At 40.3% G+C, this 24,236-nt stretch overlaps 2 protein-coding genes across 2 annotated transcripts; one reads left to right on the top strand and one right to left on the bottom strand.

Annotated features, from left to right (window-relative positions):
- Window positions 1-1,746: 1,746 nt before the first annotated feature.
- Window positions 1,747-12,739, bottom strand: LOC306787011 (myosin heavy chain, fast skeletal muscle-like). Its single transcript, XM_079281996.1, has 40 exons — window positions 12,691-12,739; window positions 12,338-12,575; window positions 11,915-12,058; window positions 11,614-11,770; window positions 11,435-11,462; window positions 11,182-11,287; window positions 11,005-11,097; window positions 10,844-10,907; window positions 10,363-10,461; window positions 10,169-10,272; window positions 9,948-10,086; window positions 9,720-9,838; window positions 9,465-9,614; window positions 9,207-9,377; window positions 8,813-9,116; window positions 8,481-8,551; window positions 8,306-8,393; window positions 8,097-8,214; window positions 7,875-7,998; window positions 7,659-7,795; window positions 7,290-7,545; window positions 6,824-7,066; window positions 6,535-6,711; window positions 6,290-6,435; window positions 6,088-6,178; window positions 5,605-5,994; window positions 5,370-5,496; window positions 5,166-5,284; window positions 4,810-5,006; window positions 4,517-4,700; window positions 4,270-4,435; window positions 4,050-4,174; window positions 3,492-3,800; window positions 3,203-3,406; window positions 2,984-3,109; window positions 2,704-2,874; window positions 2,467-2,571; window positions 2,303-2,398; window positions 2,061-2,192; window positions 1,747-1,847 (listed from the first exon to the last, which is right to left on the bottom strand). The coding sequence occupies exons 2-40, from the start codon at window positions 12,554-12,556 to the stop codon at window positions 1,809-1,811; spliced, it is 5,838 nt and encodes a 1,945-aa protein (XP_079138122.1). The 5' UTR covers window positions 12,557-12,575; window positions 12,691-12,739; the 3' UTR covers window positions 1,747-1,808.
- A 3,015-nt stretch (window positions 12,740-15,754) lies between these two features.
- Window positions 15,755-22,228, top strand: xab2 (XPA binding protein 2). The gene is made up of 19 exons (XM_079282690.1): window positions 15,755-15,885; window positions 16,273-16,421; window positions 16,665-16,788; window positions 16,888-17,085; window positions 17,323-17,457; window positions 17,555-17,719; window positions 17,876-18,020; window positions 18,113-18,264; window positions 18,368-18,487; window positions 18,587-18,718; window positions 19,383-19,514; window positions 19,675-19,788; window positions 19,903-20,065; window positions 20,180-20,370; window positions 20,679-20,801; window positions 20,915-21,086; window positions 21,286-21,412; window positions 21,529-21,635; window positions 21,772-22,228. Exons 1-19 carry the CDS (start codon window positions 15,850-15,852, stop codon window positions 21,831-21,833), a joined length of 2,547 nt encoding a protein of 848 aa, XP_079138816.1. The 5' UTR covers window positions 15,755-15,849; the 3' UTR covers window positions 21,834-22,228.
- Window positions 22,229-24,236: the final 2,008 nt, after the last annotated feature.

The raw sequence follows: 24,236 nt of genomic DNA, 5'->3' as shown, positions 1-24,236 counted from the left end.
AAAGTCTGAGATCATCTCCAAGATTTACTTTCATTTCCAAGCTTTGAGCAGACTTGGCTCATTATTTGTCATCATACTAGAAGATCACAAGGTATGCATGGTCAAAAATAAATCCAGCTAAGGGAGGGAGCAGTGATCTGTATTTGGCACAAAGAGGAGGATATATTTATAGGACCGATTTAGTATGTTATTAACACCATATCAGAAGTTTAAAAAGATTTATTTTCTTGAATAATCTATTTATTTCTCAAATATAATATTTATTTATTTAGTTGTATATAAGATCAGGGCAATATGTTCTGAATGGTAATTTGTGTTGCCCTAGGATCGGGTAGACGTGCCAGAAATGGGCTGAGCCTGCTCACAGAAAATGACTGACTTGCTCTACTTGTTTTTGTCCCCGGATAATGTGACAGATAATGCAGTGCTATAGAGCTCTGCCAGGTGTGCAGCATCAAGCGTTGCTGTAGTTCGACCTGAAGTAGTCAAGATAATGAAGGTTCTGTTCTGTTCTGTGAGAACAGATGGAGTCTCCTTACGGACTTCAACAGCTTGCGCTCCTTTGTGGAGAAGCACACTGAGATTTTACCAATCCTTTCAAGTACACACAGTTTAAATGGTCATATTACCCTAACCGGTTAGCTATGGTGGCTGCTGACACGCACACAGGATAGGTTTGATCCAATTCCCCACTTTCTATAAAATTGAACTTCATCCAGTTGCTACATGTGTTACTAAGGAGGACTATCTGTTAAATAAGCAATAAGTGAAATAGCAAAAACACAGAAAACCTTTTAAAACATGAAAAGGAAACCCATTTCGTTCATTATGTTGACTTATTTTGAGTTGGCTTTTAGGACACATACAGATTTGAGCAGATTATGCGATGACTTAAAGTGACCAGCACAAGTATTTCTTACTACTTTAGAACTTCTTTGCTCCCGATACTGATTGCATGATGTCATTTGATTTTAAACATCTACGAATTAATATACAGTATGTTGTGCCATGTGGTATCTGAGTGAAAACGTAATCATTACTTGGCCCAATGAGTTATATATAGTTATATGTTGTTCCTTTTACATTTAACCTTTTCGGATTCTGTTATGGAAAGAAATCCACTTTGGTGGTGTGGATGTCCTTTGCTGCATGTTTGCCCTATCACCGTATATTCCCTTCAGGAGTATGATGTGAAATCCTAGTACCCTTCTGTGAAAAAGCCCAAAGGGTTAGCAGATGGGCATCATAGGCTGAAGACCTCATTCTGCTCCAAGATTCCAAGTCAAGCTTTAATTTCCTCCAGGAGACAGAGTGCAACGACTTGCATGACTGGGCACCCTACATCTATTTATCGCCAGTGACCACCCAAATAAAGCATTGCATGGATGCAGGACAGGACACAGCCTTTTTTGAGTCCGAAGCAGAATTTGATTCGCTCTGATCTCAGACAAAATAACCAGCACATTTTTCTTTTTCTGGTCTCTTTTAAGTTGGAAATACTGTGGTCTGGTTTTAGTAAATCTAGATTTTGAGGGTTAATGAGGCAATAATAGCACCATCCTACTCAAAATATGTGAATAATTTAGTCTGACAGCTGCACACATTATAATGGGGGATGTAATGATGGATGTAATAGAAAATTATTCTTACACACTCAAAGTGCTGCCGATACAATAAGATAATACAGCCATGGCTTATTGCTTGATAATAATTTAGTTGTCAGAAAGGAAATGACAGGATTCTGGATTGCGATGTCAATTATCATCTTTATTAATAACTTAAAGATCCCCCAGCCACTGGCTCATATTTTATGAACTTTGTTGGAAGGTCTCAACTTGATGATGACTCTTACTCAGCAGAATCAGACGAAAGAAAAAGACAGGAAAATCAATTAGCATAGTTATTCTCAGGTGGAAATTCAAATATGTAATGATTGGGTACGATATAAGCTGTGATATTGATTTCCACTGTCAATGGTGAAAGTGCACAGCATCAAATCATTTTACTGACTTCCTGTGTCAGCACAATTGATACTGTGATCATGCAAACAACCAAGATACCTTTCCAAATTCACGGCTCTTGACTCTCAGCTTGTTGACCTGGGACTCGGCGATGTCGGCGCGCTCCTGAGCTTCCTCCATCTCATGCTGGACCTTTCTGTGCCTGGACATGTGAGTGTTGGCCTGCTCCTCCTGTGAAGGGATTGGAATTATATTGACATACTGTAGCTACAAGGCAGTTAAGAGTGATGTTATTATTCTATCAACTGTAGATCATGTGTCACATGATCGATTTGACTCACAGAGTCCTCAGCATGTCTCTTGTAAGACTTGACTTTGAGCTGCAGCTTGTCCACCAGATCCTGAAGTCTGGTCATATTCTTATTGTCCTCCTCAGCCTGTACAGATACATATTTTTTACCAACGGATTCAAACCATGATAGTTACCAGTTAAACAATAATTTACCTGGTAGATCAGCTCCTTCACTCTCCTCTCGTATTTGCGAACACCTTTCACAGCATCAGCTCCACGTCTCTGCTCGGCTTCAACCTCAGTCTCCAGCTCTCGCACCTGCAATGTGATGAGAAATAATTCATCAAAAATATTCGAACTGAAAAAGGTTGAATTCATTCTATTCATTCCACGCACGATATACGTCCTAAACTTCATATATGATGAGCATTTAAAGTATAAAATGCATACCCTGCACTCTAGTTTCTGGAGCTGCTTCTTGCCACCCTTCATGGCGAGGTTCTCAGCCTCATCCAGACGGTGCTGCAGGTCCTTGACTGTGATCTCCAGGTTCTTCTTCATCCTCTCCAAGTGAGAACTGGTGTCCTGCTCCTTCTTCAGCTCCTCTGCCATCATGGCAGCCTGAAATGATACAATGGTCTCTAATTCTTTCCCAATCTATAATATATATTGTCAGTGCATGGAGGTAGAACAAAAACATAACATAGGTGAGCTAGAGATGTAAACTCACGTCAGTGATAGCCTTTTTGGCTTTCTCCTCAGCATTTCTTGCTTCCTGAACTGAATCCTCCACTTCACCCTGAACCTGGACAAGGTCAGTCTCCAGCTTCTTCTTGGTGTTCATAAGACTGGTGTTCTGAATGTTAGAAATAAGGAAGCCATGTTTAATATGATGTTTTGTTGTTGTATTTTCAAAATACTCATTTCTTGTGAATTTTTGAAAACAAACCTGAGAGTGAAGCAGTCCTACACGCTCACTAGCATCAATCAACTCCTGCTCAGCCACTCTGCGTGCTCTCTCTGTCTGCTCTAGAGCGGCTCTCAGCTCCTCAATCTCAGCCAGCATCAGGCCATTTCTGCGCTCCACCATGGCAGCCTGCTCCCTCATCTCTTCCTGTCCTCTGAGAGCATCATCAAGGTGCAGTTGGGCATCCTGAAAACATAAAAATGAAGACTTTAACTTTCTTTACTTTCAAACCATTCTTTTTTTTTTCATTCAGCAATCCAACCAAACCCACCTTGAACTGTCCATGGACGTTCCTCAGTTGTTTCTGGGCCTCAGTCGCCTGCCTGTTGGCATGGCTCAGCTGAACCTCCATCTCATTCAGGTCTCCCTCCATCTTCTTCTTGATTCTCAGGGCATCGTTCCTGCTCCTGACCTCAGCATCGAGAGTGCTCTGCATGGAGTCAATCACCCTCTGGCTGTTCCTCTTGATCTGCTCCATCTCCTCATCCTTCTCTGCCAGCTTCCTGTCAACCTCACCTTTGATCTGGTTGAGCTCAAGTTGGACACGGAGAATCTTGGACTCCTCATGCTCCAGGGCACCCTTGGTGTAATATCAACAGTTAACAAATCAGCGTTCCAAAAGGTCACCCAGACTTGGAAATTACAAAATGATCAACTTATTTTCTGTAGGAGCCAGCATATTGTTTTTAGTTTTGTATATGTGCCAAACCAAAGTAAACTTGAAGATCCAATGTCTTTTATCATTGTCAATATGCATGTTTGATTACTAACACTAAAAAACTGTTGGATGTTTTTTGTGAGTCCCTGTCAACTTCTGATGTTGTTGTACCTCAGCTTCCTCCAGAGCTGTCTGAATTTCAGTCTTCTCAGTGTCCAGAGTCTTCTTTGCTTTTTCCAGCTCGTGGATAGTCTTTCCAGTCTCACCAAGCTGTTCAGTCAGGTCTGAGATCTCCTCTACAGGAAAGATAATACAAGGCAAAAAAAATTACACTTTTAGGAGCTGCTCTACAATCAGCAGTATTTTCCCTCAAGTATAACTGTTCACATACGTTGCAGGTTCTTGTTCTCTCTCTTCAAGGTCTCCAAATGATCCAGAGCCTCCTCATAAGAGTTCTTCATCTTGAACAGTTCAGTGCTGAGGGAGCGAGCCTCCTTCAGGGATCCTTCCAGCTCTGCCTGGCTCTCCTCGTACTTCTGCTTCCATTCTGACAGGACCTAGAATTATATACATGAGGAAACATTATTGGTTTAATTTGAATAAATCTGGATTTGTTTTTTTTTCTAACATTTACATACCTTATCAAAGTTCCTCTGCTTCTTGTCAAGGTTGGCAGCCAGAGAATTAGCTCTCTCCACATCAATCATGAGGTCCTCCACCTCACTATGCAGCCTCTGCTTGGTCTTCTCCAGAGAGGCACACTTGGAGTTCACAGCCTCAATGGATTCCTCAGCATCCTGAAGGCGCTGGGCAAGCTTTTTCCTGTAGTTAGCAAGGAAAGACACATCTTTATTGAATACTGAAACATTACCGACACTACAATGTATTACAATGTGTTTAATGTATGGAACAGTAGAAATTGTTTATTTACTTTGCCTCCTCCAGCTCCTCAGTGCGCTGAATAGCATCAGTCTCATATTTGGCTCTCCACTGAGCCACCTCACTGTTGGCCTTGGACATTCCTCGCTGCAGCTCAGCCTTGGCCTCCTGCTCCTCCTCAAACTGCTCTCTGAGCAGATCACAGTCATGGCGGGATGACTGAACAGCATGGGCCAGGGCGTTCTTGGCCTGTTTAACATGACAAGAGACCTTGTTTACTGACCTACATATACATTGCAAATAGGCACTCTAGGGATACAAGTTTCTTGGTTACTTCCACAAGATGTTTGTTTTACTATTATTCTTAAGTTGCGGCATATTTTGTAGAGAGAATGGGTATTATAATACCTTCACTTCCTCCTCAATGTGCCGCTTAAACTCCTCAATCTGCTGAGTGAAGGCCTGCTTGCCCCTGGTCAGCTGGGAAACCAGAGCTTCTTTCTCCTCAATTTGACGGGAATACTCACCTGAAGGACAATGTATGAACTAGTTTTTGAAAATGGTTAACTCACCTAGCAAGTGCTTTTCATTACAGGTGTACAGATGACTTACCATTCTCCGTCTGCAGTCTGGCCCTCTGTGTATTGATGTCATTCAGTTGGCGAACATTGTCATCATTTTTGGATTTGAGCTCACTCAGCTGGTCCTCAAGAGTTCTGCACATTTTCTCCAAGTTGCCCTATCGATAATAAATGTGCTAAATTTGTATTCAAGCAACACAGACATTTACTGCTTGTCAATAGATCGTTTTTCTTTTTCATTTTTGACTTAGAAACAAACCCCACACCTTTGCTTTGGCAACAGACTCCATGTTGCTTGAGAGGTCATCAACCTCCATCTTGTACTCGCTCTTCTCCTTCTCCAGCTTCTGCTTGACACGCTGGAGGTTGTCGATCTGCTCTCCCAGCTCTGCAACACTGTCAGCCTGCTTCTTGCGGAGAGCTGCTGCGGTAGATTCATGCTGCAGGGTTGACTCTTCAAGATCCCGACGCATCTTCTGGAACTCAGCCTCGCGCTTCTTGTTCATCTCAATCTGAGCTGATGTTGCTCCACCAGCTTCCTCGAGCCGCTCGCTGATCTCCTCGAGCTCCCTGGAGAGGTCAGCCCTCTGCTTCTCTGTCTTAGCCCGAGCCGACCTGTCAGCCTCAATCTCTTCCTCCAGCTCCTCAATACGAGCCTGGATTTGATGATAGTAATATCAATGCAACTTATTAACCTTAACATGTTTGTTTTGATTCACTGAGTGTAATATTCATGTCAAATACATTACCTGGAGTTCCTTGATCTTCTTATGAAGCTGAGCACCAAGAGTCTGTTCATCCTCAATCTTGCTGAGGAGCTGGCTGGTCTCAAAGTCCTTCCTGGAAGAGGAGACCAAACATATTTCTTTGTTATAGTTTTACTGTTGTTTGAGAGTAATGTGTGGTATTCTAATACGAGGATTAATAAACTTACAAACAAACAAAACTTACTTTTTGATTTTCTCGTCAGATTGCAGCTTGTCATTCTCCAGATCCATTATGGATTCCTGGGCCAGTTTCAGATCTCCCTCAAGCTTCCTCTTGGCTCTCTCAAGGTCCATGCGAAGCTTCTTTTCTTGCTCCAGTGATCCCTCAAGCTTTTGAAATGAAATGTTTTGTGTTTGTACAATGGAACATCAATGCTAAAACCCAAACTGTTTTATAGTTTCATGACTTTGAAAGCAATGTTTCCTCACATCGTCGACTTGCTGTTCCAGCTTTGTCTTGGCCTTGGTCAGAGTGTTGACTTTGTCTTCCTCTGCCTGGAGATCATCAAGCAATTGCTGGTGAGCCTCTTGGAAGGCTTTCTTCTCCTTTGTTAACTTGGCAATGGTCTCATCTTGAGATGCCAACTCCTCCGTCAGGTTTTTCACCTTAAAAAAGGAATTAAGGATACGCTTTAGTATAGCTTAACATCTATGCATATGTGATTCTGTAGAAATATTTTATCAGTTCGTATCAGTGTATATTTCAAATGATGTGAACCTTGTTTTCTGTGGCATGTTTCTCCTTCTCCACTTTAGCCAAGGTGAGCTCCAAGTCATCAATGTCTTTCTTCAGCTCAGAGCATTCATCCTCCAGCTTCCTCTTCTTGGCAGTCAGATCAGCATTCATTTCCTCTTCATCCTCCAGTCTCTCAGCTGTCTCTTTGGCTTTGGCCTCGAGCTGGATTTTGCTCTTAATGAGCCCCTCACACCTTTCCTCAGCATCAGAGAGAGTATCACCTTCCTATATTTTGAATATACATGTGGTAACACATTTTAGATTATCCATGAAAATACGAGTTTTTTATCTACTTTTTGTTCAATGTGTAATACCAATTATATATAGATTGACCATGCAGAAAGGCTAGATATTTGGAAAAGCAGGTACATAATGCAAACCCTGCATTTGGTCTGCAAGTATCTCCTGAGATCTAATTGATGAATTCGGTCTAAATGACTTCACTTACCGAAGCCATTTGCATTTGCAGGTCATTATTTTCCTGCAGCAGAGAAACCATCTTCTCCTCCAGTTCCTTCTTCTTGGCCAGTGCAGTAGCCAGGTCTGACTTCATCTTATCATAGTTCTCCTTCATCTGTTGCAGCTCCTTCTCAGTCTCAGCACTCTTCAGAAGAGGTTTGACCTTGAAGTAGAGTTTCAGCCATGGCCAGTTCTTCACATTCATGAATGAACGGACGTTGTACTGGATGGAATAGATTGCCTCTCTAAAAACAAAATATATGTATATATATATATTAACAGAACTTTTATTGTAATATGATTATGTAGAAATATCAATATGATATCACTTAGTATAGTGCATGCATGATAATTGTACCTCCTCTGCATCATCTGAACAAACTCCTTTCTCATAACATATCCTCTGCAGAGAGCCTGAGTCATGGTCACCAGCAGAGCCAGTTTGTCATCTCTCATCTCCTCCAGGGTACCCAGCAGACCAGCTTTGAAGAACACCTATGTTGTCAAGTGAAGGAAATTAGTCAGAACAGGACAACTGCATTAGTGTCTGTTAACATTGTCCAAAAGAATGTACCTTTGTGTGCCCAAACTTGTACTGAGTGTGGTCCACATCAATGGAGGCCAGCAGCTTCTCTGAAGCTTTTTTGTTGTCAATGAACTGTCCGTCTGGGATGACACCAGCATTCAATACTTTGTATCTGCAAGGAAATTATGCTGTGACTTTGATGTATTTCAACTCTTGGGCAGGCATAAAATCAATTCAATTTGTCGTGCATCAACTGAAACATATTGTCACCTCTGCTTAAAGTCTCCATAGAGGACTCTGCTGGGGAAGCCCTTTCTGCAGATTCTGATGCCTTCCAGCACACCGTTACACCTCAGCTGGTGGATGACCAAGTGGTTCTCCATAAGACCTGGTAATTGCAAACACATATTGGGTAGAAGTTCTCTCTTTTTTTGACTATGTTTCACAAAGTGCATAAAGGAAGATTATGAATGTCTTACCTTGGGTCTTTGTTTCATTAGGAATCAAGCAACGGACAAAATGAGGGTGGGTGCTCCTCAAGTTGGTCATCAGCTTGCCCAAGTTCTCCTGTGGAGCGTCAAAACAAGATAATATGTCAACATTATTTGAGGTTTTGGATTGTTATCCAAAGATACTGTATGAAACAATACATACTCTGAAAAGGGCAGACACAGTCTGGAAGGAACCTCCCTTCCTCTTTCCAGCCTTCTTGCCAGCAGCAGCATCTGTTTTGCAAAATAATTGAATTTCATCAATGGGGCTGAATAAATAACGCGTTATCAGTGTTAAGCATTCTTCTTCGTGAAAAATAGATTGTGTAGTTCAGAGATGGTCCGGAAGGAACCATACTTTTTTTTTAACGCCCATCAGATGGTTGTTCCAGAGAAGTTGCAACAATGCCACTGAATCATTGCCTTTATTTCTGCTCAGGTTTTATCTCCTTATTAACATAAATGTATTAATTACCAGTTTGTATAGCGTCTTACCTTCAGCTCCATGGGTCACATACAGTAACGATAGCAGTTTGTTTGCAGATTTCTGGTAGAGCTGAATAACTGAGTCATTCAGGGGGTCCTTGTTCTTGTCCAGCCAGCCATTGATATTGTAGTCCACTGTACCAGCATAGTGCACCAGAGCGAAGTGAGCGTCGGCCTTGCCCTTTCCAGGCCTTGGCTTCTCAAAGGCCTTGGTCTTGCCAAGATGCTGATCATGCAGCTTGTTCTTGAACGTTGTGTCAGAGGCCTTGGGGAACATGCACTCCTCTTCAAGGATGGAGAAGATGCCCATTGGCTGAAGAGACATTTTGTCATATAAGAATCAATAATTTAGCATCCACTCCAAAAAACAGGAATTCAGTTCTACCTGACAGATTTGTCTTACCTTCTCGATAAGCTCAATGCAGGCAGCCAAGTCCATACCGAAGTCAATGAACTCCCATTCAATGCCTTCTTTCTTGTACTCCTCTTGCTCCAGGACAAACATGTGGTGGTTGAAGAACTGTTGCAGTTTCTCATTGGTGAAGTTGATGCAGAGTTGCTCCAAGCTGTTGAACTACAGTAAACAGGTAGATAGTCAGTTAAATTGGCATGCAGTGTTCATAGTGCATATCATCTCTACTTGTGTGTTTTTGTAACTTACATCAAAGATCTCAAATCCAGCGATATCCAACACTCCAATGTAGTACTGTCTGGCCTGCTTTGTGTCCAGCATCTCATTGATACGGATGACCATCCACAAGAACATTTTCTCATAGATGGACTTGCACAGAGCATTGACAGCATTGTTGACCTAGAAGTAAGGATTTTAGTGTGGTAATTTATGAGACAAATATGTTCATATCAAAATGCAAACATTCCCCTATTTTCTCCAAACCTCAAATCTTCTTTTTATTACCTGTGACACGGTCTGACCTTTGGTCACCATCTCGTTTCCGACCTTGACTCTTGGGTAGCACACAGCTTTCAGCATGTCGGCTGAGTTCAGGCCCAGGAGGTAGGCGATTTTATCAGCCTCTGGTGGAGAGAAAAACAAGGAGCACTGAATACATATTCACTGGTACGGTATTTTACAAACCAGAAAACTTACATGATGAGAATAGTATTCTTTTTTTTAAACAATTACCCTCATTGCCATCGGGCTCAGCCTGCTCCTCGCGCTGCTTCTGCTTGAATTTCATGTTGCCATGATGCATCACAGCTCCAGTCAGCTTGTAGATGCCCAATTTCTCCTCAGAAGTGAAGCCCAAGATGTCAATTGCCAACTGAAATGTAAATTAACCAAAGTTATTGGTATAGGAAACCTTTTCCCCAATAAACTATCTATTTGACTCATTGTTGTCTTACATCTGTTGCAACAAACTCCTCCACATCATCGATGCTTTTGACAGTGATTTCACCCTGACTGACAATGTGGTAGTCATAGGGGTTGGTGGTGATCAGGAGAGTCTCTGGAGGAGAACAACAGAAATACATAGTGTTGTCTAGAGTTTTTTCTGGCATTGTTTACATTTCTATCTCAAATTTGAGTTGTAACATACCCAGGAGCTCAGGCTTGTGGCCAGTCATCAGCTGATAGAAGATATGGTAGCTCCTCTCAGCAGACAACTGGAAGGTGACACGAGACTTCTCCAGCAGATCTAAGATTAACAAATCAGAGTCAAATTACAGTTTGTTGAATTAAAATCATACTATTATTATTGATAATATACAAAAAAAGGAAATATTTGACCTATAGAAATATATGCACAACCTCACCAGGAGGCATCATATCTTTGTACAATATTGCCAAAAGCATATAACAAAATAAAGCCCAAGATTTTAGAACTCAATGTTTCCAATAGAGATACAGAGATCATTGAGTTAAGGCTTGCAGCTAAAACTATTCCACATAACTGCTGCTGAACATATTACATATTGCATATATTGTCATACAGTGACAACTAATGTTTTTAAGCTATTTGCAATACTACCACCATATCAAGTGCAAATTCAAACTGCAAAATATAGAAAATGACTTACATGTTTCAACATCCGCCGAGGCCAGTTTGCCAGTGGTTCCAAAGTGAATTCGGATGAATTTACCCTTCACATCACATTAAGCACATCAGATTAAAGTTAGCAGGATTTTTGACACGCAGCTCAAAAGGTTTATGTGTATGCTATGCCCTTTTAACACTTACAAAACGAGAGGAGTTGTCATTCCTCACAGTCTTGGCATTACCATAGGCCTCTAGTAGAGGGTTGGCTGCAATGATTTGATCTTCCAGCGAACCCTACATAGAGACATTATGAGGCTGTCTAAATTACTCAACAACAATCAACTGCGGCAAAGATGTTTAGCGTACAACAAATTGTACCTTGATTTTGCTAGTTTCTGCTTTCTTTGCTCCAACTACTGCAATTGTTGCAAAGTACTGGATGACACGCTTGGTGTTGACAGTCTTTCCTGCACCGGATTCTCCACTAGGGGAAAGAAGAGGGGAGGGAGAAAACTTGAGTCATATCAATGTCCTATAATATCTTATATAGATACATACAATGTAATATTCTATGATATTATACATGTTATATATACATATATATTATTCTGTTATTTATGTATTCACTCACGTGATGAGGATAGACTGGTTCTCATGATCTGAAATGAACAAACAAATACTTTAAGATCTCATTAAATACCATATATTGTCGAAATACCGTCACATTTGAGGTCAGACCTGCTGCGTCTTGTTTAGTGTGTCACATAAAGACAAATTCATCTGTCCTCTTCTCAAAATACGATATCTTACCAGTGAGCATGGCCTGATAGGCATTATCAGAGATGGAGAAGATGTGGGGTGGAGCCTCGACTCTCTTCTTGCCTCTGTATGCATTGACAACCTGAGCATCGTACACAGGAAGCCACTTGTAGGGGTTCACGACGACGCAGAACAGGCCAGAGTAGGTCTGGAAAGGGAAGAAAGTTCCCTTTTGACTTCATTGCTTCTACATCTGACATACTGTACACATAAATTCAATCTGAATTTCATTTAGAGCAGTGGCTGTAGAGAAAAGAAAAGTTTTGTTTTTTTCTTCATGTTAAACACTCACATAGATCATATATGATGCAAAACGCTCTTTGAGGTTATACAGCACAGCTGGCTCATTGAGGTGGGTCATCATGGCCATGTCCTCAATTTTATCATACTTGGGAGGATTCATTGCATGGATGTCATCTTCTTTTACAATGAGAACCTAAGAAGAACATGCAGTAAAAAAGTAAATTGGGATGGATTTCATCCTATTTCATTGTTAACAACACATTTAAATAAAGCATGTATTAACCTACCTTTAATTTAAATAATATTAGTCAAGTCACATAGTCATAGTCTCATATAATATAGTTAAATAAAATGTGTCTCATTCTCTTTTGCTGAGAAAGTCTCTGAAGTAAAATAGTAATATCTGAATGATGTAGAGAACTGTCATCGGTTGGTTTGGGGTCATTTGAGTTTCATGCATGATTACACTCACCTTTGGTGGCTTTCCTTCATATAAGAGTGTCTCAACTGTGGCTTTGCCACCCTCTTTTTTAGTGAGTTTACCCCTTAGGTACATTTCAATTGGATCGACCACAAAGAAGGCTGTCTTGGCATCAAATGGACTGTTTTGAGCCTCAATCCTCTCCCTCTCGGTCTTGCGGAGGTATATGGACGCAGGCCCATACTGCCCCATCTCTGCGTCTGTACTCATGGTTGCACTTTATTTGGGACTGAAAAGATAAGAAAGAATTTGGATCACTTCGAATAATTTCATTGTGATAGTATTTGGTGGTATTATATTTGTATCTGACTGTTATGGAGGTTGAATTATTGTTGATGTCTTGCCTCAGTTTTTCCCAAATGAGTGCCACAGCTTGCTGCCTTAGAATGCTGTTGAAGAAAGATTGAGTTGATCATTGAAGAGGTAAGACAATTTTAATATTTTCCACTGTCTAAAGCAGCAGTAAACGGCAGTCACACTACATGAATTTTAACCTGTTATAGCAAACCTGCGTGGCTCCATAAGCTTTTATTACTGCAGTGTAGCTGTCATTTGTATTTTGTTTAATTTTAAGAGTTTTATTTCATTTCTTTTTTTATTCTTTTTTTCTCATTCTTTTTGGTCTATCTTGATTGATTTTATTCTGCTTTTGTATTGCTTCTTGTTCTCACTTGAATGACTTTCTTTGCCTATAACACACTTTTATATACAGTTATATAAGCTCCTGTGTTTCATAGTCTCTCCAGTGATCCAACGCTATTTGGATCATTCAAATAATATCAAATAACAGACTTTTCTAAATTCACTATTATTCGTTGCAAAATATATTTAGCAGCTTGCTTTACAAAAGAAAGTAACATATTTGCTTATTTATATCCCTTCAAGACTATTTGACATGAAAAAAACATGCTGACAAAGAGTCACATTACATTAATACAATTTTGATTGTAAGCAAATTAGATGAGCATAAACACACACAAAGCACTAACCTGTGATGCCTGTCAGGGGTCAGAGGAGTCTGAAGCTGCTGCTGCTTTTATAGAGGCTGGAACTGCCCAGTCAGCAGCCGCCCCCCTCTCCATTTGGTCAAGCATCCCTCTCATCTGAAACCTATCTTCGTAAACGTTTTGCTTGTTTAAGATTCAACATTGCTCAACTGTCAAAAAATAAATAAAACAAGAAAAAATAAATGATAAATGAATCCAGCAAGATGGGATCGAAACTCACACTCTGTGTGTTATACAATTATTTACAAAACATAGCTAATTCGACAAATACATATTCATCTATTTCGTAAATATTTTGACTTTCGTTTTTTGAACCCATAAACTAATTGCCCTTAGTGAGATTAACTAAAATGCCATTGGTGTTTAGTGTCGGAGCTTGTCCACATTTAGAATCTTTGAAATGCAATACAATTGAAGGTCATTGGCAAGTATCCTCTCGCAAATATAAGTCAAATAAAACTAAGCATTGTAGCTCGCAGTCCCGCACACACCGTATATACATTTTGAAGAGTATGACATGTTCATAATGTCATGCACATGTTTTCAAGAGAGCCTTAACCAAAGTCCAAAGTATGTCCAAAAATAGATGCTGTGCAACATGTTTATGTTTCTGTTATTTGTTTCAACAAATCATTTTGTCAAATAATTAAGTAACAAATGATTTAGATTCCAACTTAGCCTACTTGAGAAGGATTTCATAATTTTATAATAGAGCTTGTCTCTACTTACCCTTGCAATAAAACATGACCATAGCCAGACATGAATCTTAATTTTGGAGAAGCACCCAAGGGGTGCTGGGATATAGTTCCAGGAAATGTTGAACAGCTCATGTTTCTCTTGTAACTTTTAATGTCAGGCCCATTCCATAAAGTTCAAGTGGTATTACACTTTGCCTTAATAGGAATATAAAAGTGTTTGCCAACAAGGCTGAGATAAGACCTATAATAAGTTCCACTCAGATGTCAAAGTTCTTTATCCTTGTGCTACGGTTGATAGGATGTTGTTGCTGTTAAGGAAACACAATATCCTTCAAAAATGATGTCACTGTGGTTTTGAGAGAACAAATTATACACTAATAGTTTTATTTTTAAAAAGTAAAAAAGGTTTACCTTATAACTTTAAAAGTAACTTTACGGCATCCTTAACTTCTGGTAACTCGCTATGATATTTCATCACAATTTGCATATGTTGTATATGTTTTTATTTGAGCCACACTAACTTTCTTAGGGTAACTTTTACACTGGACTAAACTGTCTCAATAAGACTGGGTCTGTTGGCCTAAGGTTATCACAACAGTCACTCCAGTATCAGTCATGCTATATGATATACACTACCAGATACCTAATTATTACAACATTTACCAAAATCAAAATATACATAATGTGCTGTAGTGTGCACTACATCTAAATACATCTCTGATCTGCTGCTACCTTATGAACCATCCCGACCCCTCAGGTCGTCTGGGACCGGTCTGCTTTCTGTTCCCAGAGTCAGAACTAAACATGGAGAAGTATAAAGGTAGATTTGTGTCTTTATTTTTCAAAAGCAAAAAAAGGTTTCAAAAGCAAAAAAAAGTTTCAAAAGCAAAACAAAAAGTTTCAAAAGCAAAAAAATAAATTTTAAAAGTAAATATATAAACTGAGAATAATTTATTTGTTTAAAAAAAATAAAAGCTTTGGATTCAAAACCAAAGCTTTTATTTTTTTTTAACAAATAAATTATTCTCAGTTTATATATTTACTTTTAAAACTTATTTTTTTGCTTTTGAAACTTTTTTTTGCTTTTGAAAAATAAAGACACAAATCTACCTTCATAGAGAAGCAGCGTTCAGTTTTTCTGCTCCACATATCTGGAACAAAGTCCCAGAAAGCTGCAGGTCTGCTGAGACCCTCAGCTCCTTTAAATCAAGATTGAAGACGTTTCTATTTGCTGCTGCCTTTACTTGAACTAGATTCAAGGATATTAATCAATTTCTGCATTTTACTGCTGGATTTTATTTCTTACACTGTTTTCTGTTGTTTTAATGCTTGTTTTAAATGTTTCAATGAATGTTCTAAATTGTTTTTAAATCTCCTTTTCTTTTGCCTTGTGTTTTGATGCTTTTAATGGCTTTATGTGAAGCACCTTGTTGTTGAAATGTGCTATACAAATAAACTTGCCTTGCCTTGCCTACTGTATTTCAGATTGTAACATGATGTCATTAGTATGCTCAGCCAACTGGTTAATTTTGCCAGTGGTAAGGTGACACAATATGATTTATAATACAGACTTTGTAATACGCAGATCAAGCACAGATACAACATTTGCTACAAGATCCATATTTGTGCGCACAAAATAATGGGACCTAACGTTGTTGTGACGTAACGTGACGAAGCCGGAAGTATCCCACCTCCACCCGACACGCTTTGAGTTGTCTGCAACCGAAGTGTTAGCTACAGTTAGCATTACTCTTTTTTTTTTTTAAATCTCGAACGGCTATTCTCCCCCTGGAAGAAAATGCCTTCACTAAACGGAAAACCCGATGTTATATTCGTAAGCTACACCACTGCATATTATTATCTAATGGCGTTTATTGGGAGGGAGTGTTAGCTAGTTGGCTAACATTAGCTAACTTTTACTAAAGCGCTAACGTTAGCATAGCTGTGTGTTTGTGTGTAACAAGTTAGCTTGCTATGGCTCATAAGCTGTGAATCATAGAGATTTTGTTGGCAGGCATTCTTGGCTCCTAACTAGTGGTTATGATAGTTATCGCAGATTTATTTATGTTTTACTTACGATCTATAAACTGATGTATTGTCAACGTTATAGTAACGTCGGACTAATGCTAGCTTTAGCAAACGAAACTCTCAAGTTATTCATGTTGTAACGTTAGTTGTTACGTTACTCGACGTGTTATGATGTGCTTTGTGGCTCTGATAGGAGGACGATGATCTGCCATACGAAGAGGAGATCATCAGGAATCCATACTCTGTCAAGTGCTGGATGCGTTACATCGAATTCAAACAGAATGCAGCCAAATCCACCCTCAACATGATCTACGAGCGCGCTCTGAGAGAGCTGCCCGGCAGGTAGTTAACGTGACAGGGGACCGTTATACACAAAGCAACAACATTGTACTGAAAAGCAGTTTGCTGCGATTACCTGCAAATCCAAATTATTGCAATCACATTGGAACATGCATGAATGAACATGCCTTGCTTTATTATTTAGGTGATGTGTGGCCTGATGGCTATACCAGGTTTTAAATTGTGCACAACTACTATTTGCTTATGGTCTAACCTTTTTCTTAATTTTTTTTTTCCATTTTACAGCTACAAGCTGTGGTACAATTATCTGCGAGAGAGACGGAAACAAATCAAAGGGAAATGTATCACTGAACCAGGATATGAAGAGATCAATAATTGCCATGAAAGAGCATTGGTGTTCATGCATAAGGTAATACTGAACCACTTGACAGTACAAAATAGCATTCCGTTGTGGTCCGTGTGTTGTCAGTTGTGCTTGAAACTTAACGCCTGTCTTTCCTTAATCTAGATGCCCAGACTATGGCTTGATTACTGCCAGTTCCTTGTAGCTCAATGCAAGATCACAAGAAGCCGGCAAACATTCGACCGGGCACTCAGAGCTCTTCCTGTTACTCAGCACCCGCGTATCTGGCCTCTGTACCTCCGCTTTGCCCGTAACCTTCCTCTGCCCGAGACAGCAATCCGAGTGTACCGCAGGTACCTTAAGGTGAGAGCACGGTACCAAAGCTAGTTCCATAAAACAGCTGTTATTTCGGATCAACGCTAATAGTTGTATTTGTGCGCTGGATTTGCTGATTTTGTCTTGAGAATGTTTTACCAACTATCCAAAAAGTTGTAACCGCATACTATATAAAGCTCAAATGTTGATGAAGAAGCAAAACACACTTATTTAGAACAATGAAAATGTCCTCCACATGTGCTGTCTGCTATTTGTACCGTGCAGCTTTCTCCAGAAAATGCAGAGGAGTACATAGACTACTTACGGTCTGTTGGCCGCTTGGATGAAGCAGCTGTGCGACTAGCAGCTGTTGTCAATGACGAAAGCTTTGTGTCCAAAGAGGGCAAATCTAACTATCAAGTAAGATTTTATTATCCTGTGCACTTCCAAATTTGTCTCTTTTTTTTAAAGCTGACTATCAAAATTGATTTTGTTTCTACGTGTATTTGTCGGACAGCTGTGGCATGAGCTGTGCGACCTGATCTCCCAGAACCCCGATAAAGTGACGTCACTCAATGTAGGGGCCATCATCCGAGGAGGCCTCACTCGCTTCACAGACCAACTTGGAAAACTCTGGTGCTCTCTAGCCGACTATTACATTAGGAGTGGTCACTTTGAGAAGGTGTGTATCGTCCGAATAGCTTCAATTTATACATATTTATACATATCATACAGCACTTCATCATATTAAAATATATTTAAACAAAACACGAGATACCGCTGCTTAAGCTAGTTGACTGACTGTCTATGATGATTTCCGTGTCTTTACTTCTCTCAGGCCCGTGATGTGTATGAGGAGGCCATCCTTACAGTGGTAACAGTACGGGATTTCACACAAGTGTTTGACAGTTATGCCCAGTTTGAGGAGAGCATGATCGCAGCAAAGATGGAGACCACAGCCGAGATGGGGAAGGATGAAGATGGTGTGTGTGTGTGGATTCATTAATATTGCCAAAGTTCCTTGCTGTCACTTCTCTTGTCATGCATGCCTTACTCTCTGTCCCTCTCCTCCCAGAGGACATAGACATGGAGCTCAGACTGGCCCGCTTCGAGCAGCTGATAGCCCGGCGGCCCCTCCTGTTGAACAGTGTTCTACTGCGGCAGAACCCTCATAATGTTCATGAGTGGCACAAGCGGGTCAAATTGTATGACGGCAATCCACGGCAGGTAAGTCGTCATACTGGTACAACATTTAACAAACGCCACACAGGTAAAACTGCATTTATGTTGTACTATACTAATATATCCGTGCTCGCTATATCTTCTGCAGATTATCAACACATACACTGAGGCGGTGCAGACTATAGATCCGATGAAGGCCACGGGGAAGCCTCACTCGCTCTGGGTTTCTTTCGCTAAATTCTACGAGGAAAACGAGCAGCTGGATGATGTAAGTCGTTGAGGGCTTTATGGAAAGCCTCTACAGTTCTGAGATGCCTTTTTTTTTCTTTTTTCTGATATTTCTTAATGTTTACTGACTGTCACTCAGGCCAGGACCATTTTTGAGAAGGCTACCAAGGTGAACTACAAGCAGGTGGATGACCTTGCTGCAGTGTGGTGTGAATACGGAGAGATGGAGCTACGCCACGAGAACTATGAACAGGCGCTCCGCATACTGAGGGTGAGGCACTTGCATCTCGTCTGCGGTCATTATTACAGGTGCCATCAGTCAAATAGTAGCACTATTTACACTAGGTGTTTGGTAACATCTAGTGGCAGGACTGAGAAACTACAACAACATAGGCATATTTTTACTTCCTGAAAGCATATTCTCTGTCGAGGTTTATCTTGTGATTTTCAAACTTCACACCTGGTAACAGATGCAGCAGTCCATAGATTTAACCTGAGGCTGCCTATCGTAATGGTGTTTAGTATAGTGTTCGTATTTAAACTTGAACCACAGCTTGACTTGTGACTAACAAAATCATTACACACTGTTGGTTGCTTTCTCTGAAGCTCTCTCAACCTTTCAGAGGATGCAGAGATAGTCACTTGTTTGGGGGAAACTAAACCGAAGGCATCCCAGATAACTGGTTTGGAGCTCTAGGCGGTTAGAGTATTCACAACAGAAGATATTTGGGGCAAAAGGTGAAATGTGAGCAACAGATAAATAACTGGCATTGATTTGAGTTCCCGCTAATGAATTATGGCAATTCTGAGCACGGACTGGAATATTACTGATTGCACTTTTTAAAATAAATGAGACCACTTATGTATTTGTGTATACATGTTTTGTGGATATAGAGGTAAAGACATATGATGTTCTTTCAATTATTTGAATTTAGAAAGCTACAGCAATCCCATCCAAGAAGGCGGAGTACTTTGATGTATCTGAGCCGGTCCAAAACCGAGTTTACAAGTCTTTGAAGGTCTGGTCCATGCTGGCGGACCTGGAGGAGAGTCTCGGCACTTTCCAGGTAAGCTCACTGTTTACATATGAGCCAATACAGACGGTAACATGACAGGTGAACTCTAAGATACTAAGTATTGGGTTAGAATTCTGATCCCCTGGGTCTTTGAAATCATTCATCTCTGTGAGTGGTATATGTTGAATTCTTCCTCCATTTTTCTTCTCAGTCTACCAAAGCAGTTTACGATCGCATCATTGACCTCCGCATCGCCACGCCACAGATCATCATCAATTATGCCATGTTCCTTGAAGAGCACAACTACTTTGAGGAAAGCTTCAAAGTAATAACATGCCACTAATTAACTCATTCAATAATGTCAAAATGTATTCTAGCCTCGATCACCGTACCATCCCGTTTGAACAATTTTTCCATGTCTTTGTTGATGCCTCTTTAGGCATACGAGCGCGGTATTGCTCTCTTCAGGTGGCCAAATGTTTATGACATCTGGAACACTTACCTCACCAAGTTCATTGATCGTTATGGGGGCAAGAAGCTGGAGAGAGCCAGAGATTTATTTGAACAAGCCCTGGACGGCTGCCCTGCCAAGTTTGCCAAGAGTAAGTACCTTGGTCAAAATGTATTGCCGTGTATACAGCATAGTCTTCATTGTGTCTTTTTTTTCTTTATAAAATGTATTGATGCTGAATGTACCACTGTGTTTTGCTTTCCAGCAATTTACCTGTTGTATGCCAAATTGGAGGAGGGATATGGATTGGCACGACACGCCATGGCTGTCTATGAAAGAGCAACGCAGGCAGTAGACTCTGTTGAGAGACATCACATGTTCAATATCTACATCAAGAGAGCAGCTGAAATTTACGGAGTCACGTATACCAGAGCCATTTACCAGAAAGCTATCGAGGTACATGTGAAAAGCATCGACGCGTATGACAACATGTGGTGTTGGGAGGTTTATTTTTCTGTTGAAATAAAGGAACCGTGTGTCGCATTTAGGAGAATATCGGCAGAAATTAAATATAATAATATTAATGACAAATCTTACACAATAGACTCTTTAATTTGATATTTTTAGAACACTTTCAAGTTATTATCTATGCATTATAACACAAATCCTCCTATTTCTGAATCATCAAAATTACAATGTTTGCTCTTTTATTAATTGTTGAAATAACTAAAAGTCTGAATTATACCTTTTTTGTTTTCATCCAGGTGCTTCCTGATGAGCATGCAAGGGACATGTGTCAGCGATTTGCTGACATGGAGAGTAAACTTGGTGAGATCGATCGGGCCAGAGCGATCTACTCCTACTGCTCGCAGATTTGCGACCCACGGGTGAGAGAAACCACCTCCTGCCGTCACCCGTTTCTGAATGAAGCGCCACATTTCCATCAGTGATGTGCACATCGTAATTCCTCTTGGTATATTCGTGAACTTGGGTCTTTCAGGTGACCGCAAATTTCTGGCAGGCCTGGAAGGAATTTGAGATCCGCCATGGAAATGAGGACACGATCAGAGAAATGCTGAGGATCAAACGTAGTGTCCAAGCCACATACAACACCCAGGTCAACTTCATGTCCTCTCAGATGATGAAGGCAATAACGAGCTCCACGGGCACCGGTGAGAGAGCTTGCACTAACTTGTTAGCCGTGAGCTGAATAGGCAGTACGGAACATAGGGAGGGGATGTTTCATAATATTCATATGGTAGCCACGAGTGCTGTTTTTCCAAAATCCTGAGGTTACCCCTCAGAACAGCACACGGATGAATGTACTCCTGCTAATGTTTCTGTTTGTCCATCCATTTGTTTTGTATCCAGTGTCAGACCTTGCTCCGGGCCAAATGGGAATTGATGACATGAAGATGCTGGAGCAGAAAGCACAGCTGCTTGCTGCAGAGGCCGAGCAGGACAAACCCAAACCCAAAGAGAAGATTCTCTTTGTCAGGTCGGCCTTTTTGTTTTCTCTTGTGAAAAGTTATGCTTTTTTTTTATAAAATTGGACTACACGCTCCAACCTAAATGGAGACGCATGAATCTTATCCTGTTCATGTGCCTTTGCAGGAGTGACACCTCTCGCAGCGAGTTGGCTGAGCTTGCCAAACGAGCCAATCCTGATGAGATTGACATTGACGATGAGGACGAAGGTGATGAAGGCCAGGGACCAGAAGGTGAGTGACAGACACAGCGGGCCTAGCCTCAGCAGTAAAACAAGGAAATGTGCTGTTTGTTTAAACATTCATGCGGACATGTTTTCTTCATGAACATGCATTTGTAAATGGTTGTTTTCGTCCTGTCCTTTCGCAGAGGTGCAGCTTGAACAGAAGAGTGTCCCCACAGCCGTCTTCGGAGGCCTTAAAGAGGACTAACAGATTCCTCCCTCGCTGCATTTCTCAAAGATGCAATTTTCTGATTTCTCTTGTAGACATTGAATATGCTCCATTTTTTCAAATTTGTGTAATTCCTTAGTTGTATCAATTTACTTTATAGAATGGCAGCATCTTTGCCTTTTTTCCATCCTGGTGGATTTGTTTTAGTACAGTACACAAATACAGGACCGTGTATTACTTTTGGCCATATGGTGTCAGTCTTTCTCAAATATCAAGCTCAAGCTAATTGTGCAAATGAACAGTCTTCTGTTATGAAATACTAATATGTGGTTACATGATAACTGTAACTGAAGTCTGGTGAAGTTCTTCTTTCCGAAAAATATTTTGTAAAAGAATTAACACGTTTGTACACTTAATAAATGCAGATCTCTTGTTCTGACAGGAAGCTCTGCCCCAGAAAACAAAGGGGAGGAGCATTGTTTGTTTGCTTTCAACGGGAGGCATTCATTTGAAAGTGGAGCTGAGCATTCAAGCCTCACATTGGTGGCTCGACGGTCTCTGGTATGTTGGTGTCTTGCAAAACCCAATGATCCTGAAAGGATTTCAAAATTAGCAAACAAAAGTTAACCATCCAAATATTAAAATAACTTTCTGGTTCTACGTGTATTATACAGGTACACTCAAGGAACGAACAGCTTGTATGACTGAATTCAATAATAGGAGTGTAGTAATTATTAGTTGGTTATAAGTTATTGTTCAATAGCCCTGCAGTCAGTTCCTCATGCCCACTTTTTGTGCCAGGTGCAGGTGTTTACTTTCCCACTGATCGTTTTAGAAGCTGTAGGTATTGCTGTAGTTTCTGTCAGTCAGTGTTGTTGAGGGTCTGATCGTGACCCAATGCAGTCTGATAGTTTTTGGTATGGACAAGATTTTCTTTTTAAGTTCTCTGATTGCCACTGCATACACAGCACATTTCGTTTCTGCAAAACTCCTTTCTTTAGTCGGACACTAAACACATTAAGATTGATGTGCTCCAATAATCGATGTGCAAAGTATTTGTCTTTTGAGATTGAATATGATGTACATCTACTGTACATCATATGATGTGCTTCATGCTTTTAATTATCTTCATCCCACCATAAGCGTTAAATGAAATGAGGGATAAATTGTTTCTTTCATCATTAGATTGAAATAGCTGAGCGGTAATCCTCTTACGAAGTTACTGCAGCCGAGCACTGAGTGCTCTTGGAACATCATGTGATGAGGCTCTCTTGAGACTCCAGTTTTTCAATGGGATGCTGCTTCTGGAAACACTTCAAAACCAATCGAAAATAAACTCCTGAGTCACAATTAAAATGAAAATTAAAGGCAAATTACACTATTTTCCAAACTTTCCAATTTCTATTTTCCCTTCCTGTATAGATTTACATAAAACACATTTACTCTGTTCTTCTCGTTTCAGCCTTTCTGTTCATACAGCAGTCTGCTTTTAAAGTGCAGCAACGTATGTAAACAACTGAACATATCTGCAGGTTTTTGACATTGCTGCTAATCTCTAACTATTATTTTTTAATCAGGAGCTGATTGTTCTGATTACCCAGCATTGTAATGTGTCGGAGAAACTTAAAAGCATTGACGAATACAAGCTGCCTTGGTTATGGTGGTTTCTAAATGTCTTCATCTCAGCAATAATTGGTCCAAATCAAGCAAAGTCATTAAAATAGCTTTCCAAAGACCGATAATGTGCTTCAGTGATCTTGGGTCAGAGCTTCTCTTTTTGTTCTCTGTCTGCAAGAGGTCAGGGTCCTTTACTGATGGAGTTTTCCCGGGTCACTGCAGCACGGCTGGTGTTTCATGGTGTTTAACCGGGGTCATCACATCTGAGACAGTCATGAACAGAAAGCTAAAGACCTACATTTTCGCAGTGTGTCTTGACCCCTGAATTTACCGCCTTTCAAGTGTGAGAAAAATAAACGTGAGACTTTTCAAATGTAAATACAGGCAGTACAGGGACCACAATGTCGGCTTCAGAGGTGGAAAGTAAGTATATTCAGTACTGTACATATGTACAATTGTGAGGGTACTTGAGTATTTCCAATGTATGCTTCTTTATACTTCTACTGCATTACATTCAGAGACTTTTTACTCAACTACATTTATCTGACTGCTACGTTGTTACATTGATTTTTACATTCAAAACATGACACCTGAAAAAAAAAAATGCATTATGCATATCCACACAGGTGTTAGCAGCTGTGTTTACTCATGTACATTCTGAATCCAGGACTTTACTTGTTATGGAGTATTTTTACATTGTGTTTTATATATAAAAGATTAATTGTTTGTGTCACAGTACTATTTGTGTCATGAGGTCACTTTTAGCTGTTTGACGGTTCCAGTCAGAGGGTGTCCGGTCATGCGTTCACCTGATTGAGCAGATGA

This window comes from Melanostigma gelatinosum (genome assembly GCF_949748355.1).
Source record: "Melanostigma gelatinosum genome assembly, chromosome: 13".
Lineage (NCBI taxonomy): Eukaryota > Metazoa > Chordata > Actinopteri > Perciformes > Zoarcidae > Melanostigma > Melanostigma gelatinosum.
The sequence above is the reverse complement of the archived record's forward strand: the minus strand, read 5'-3'. Positions and strand labels throughout refer to the sequence as shown.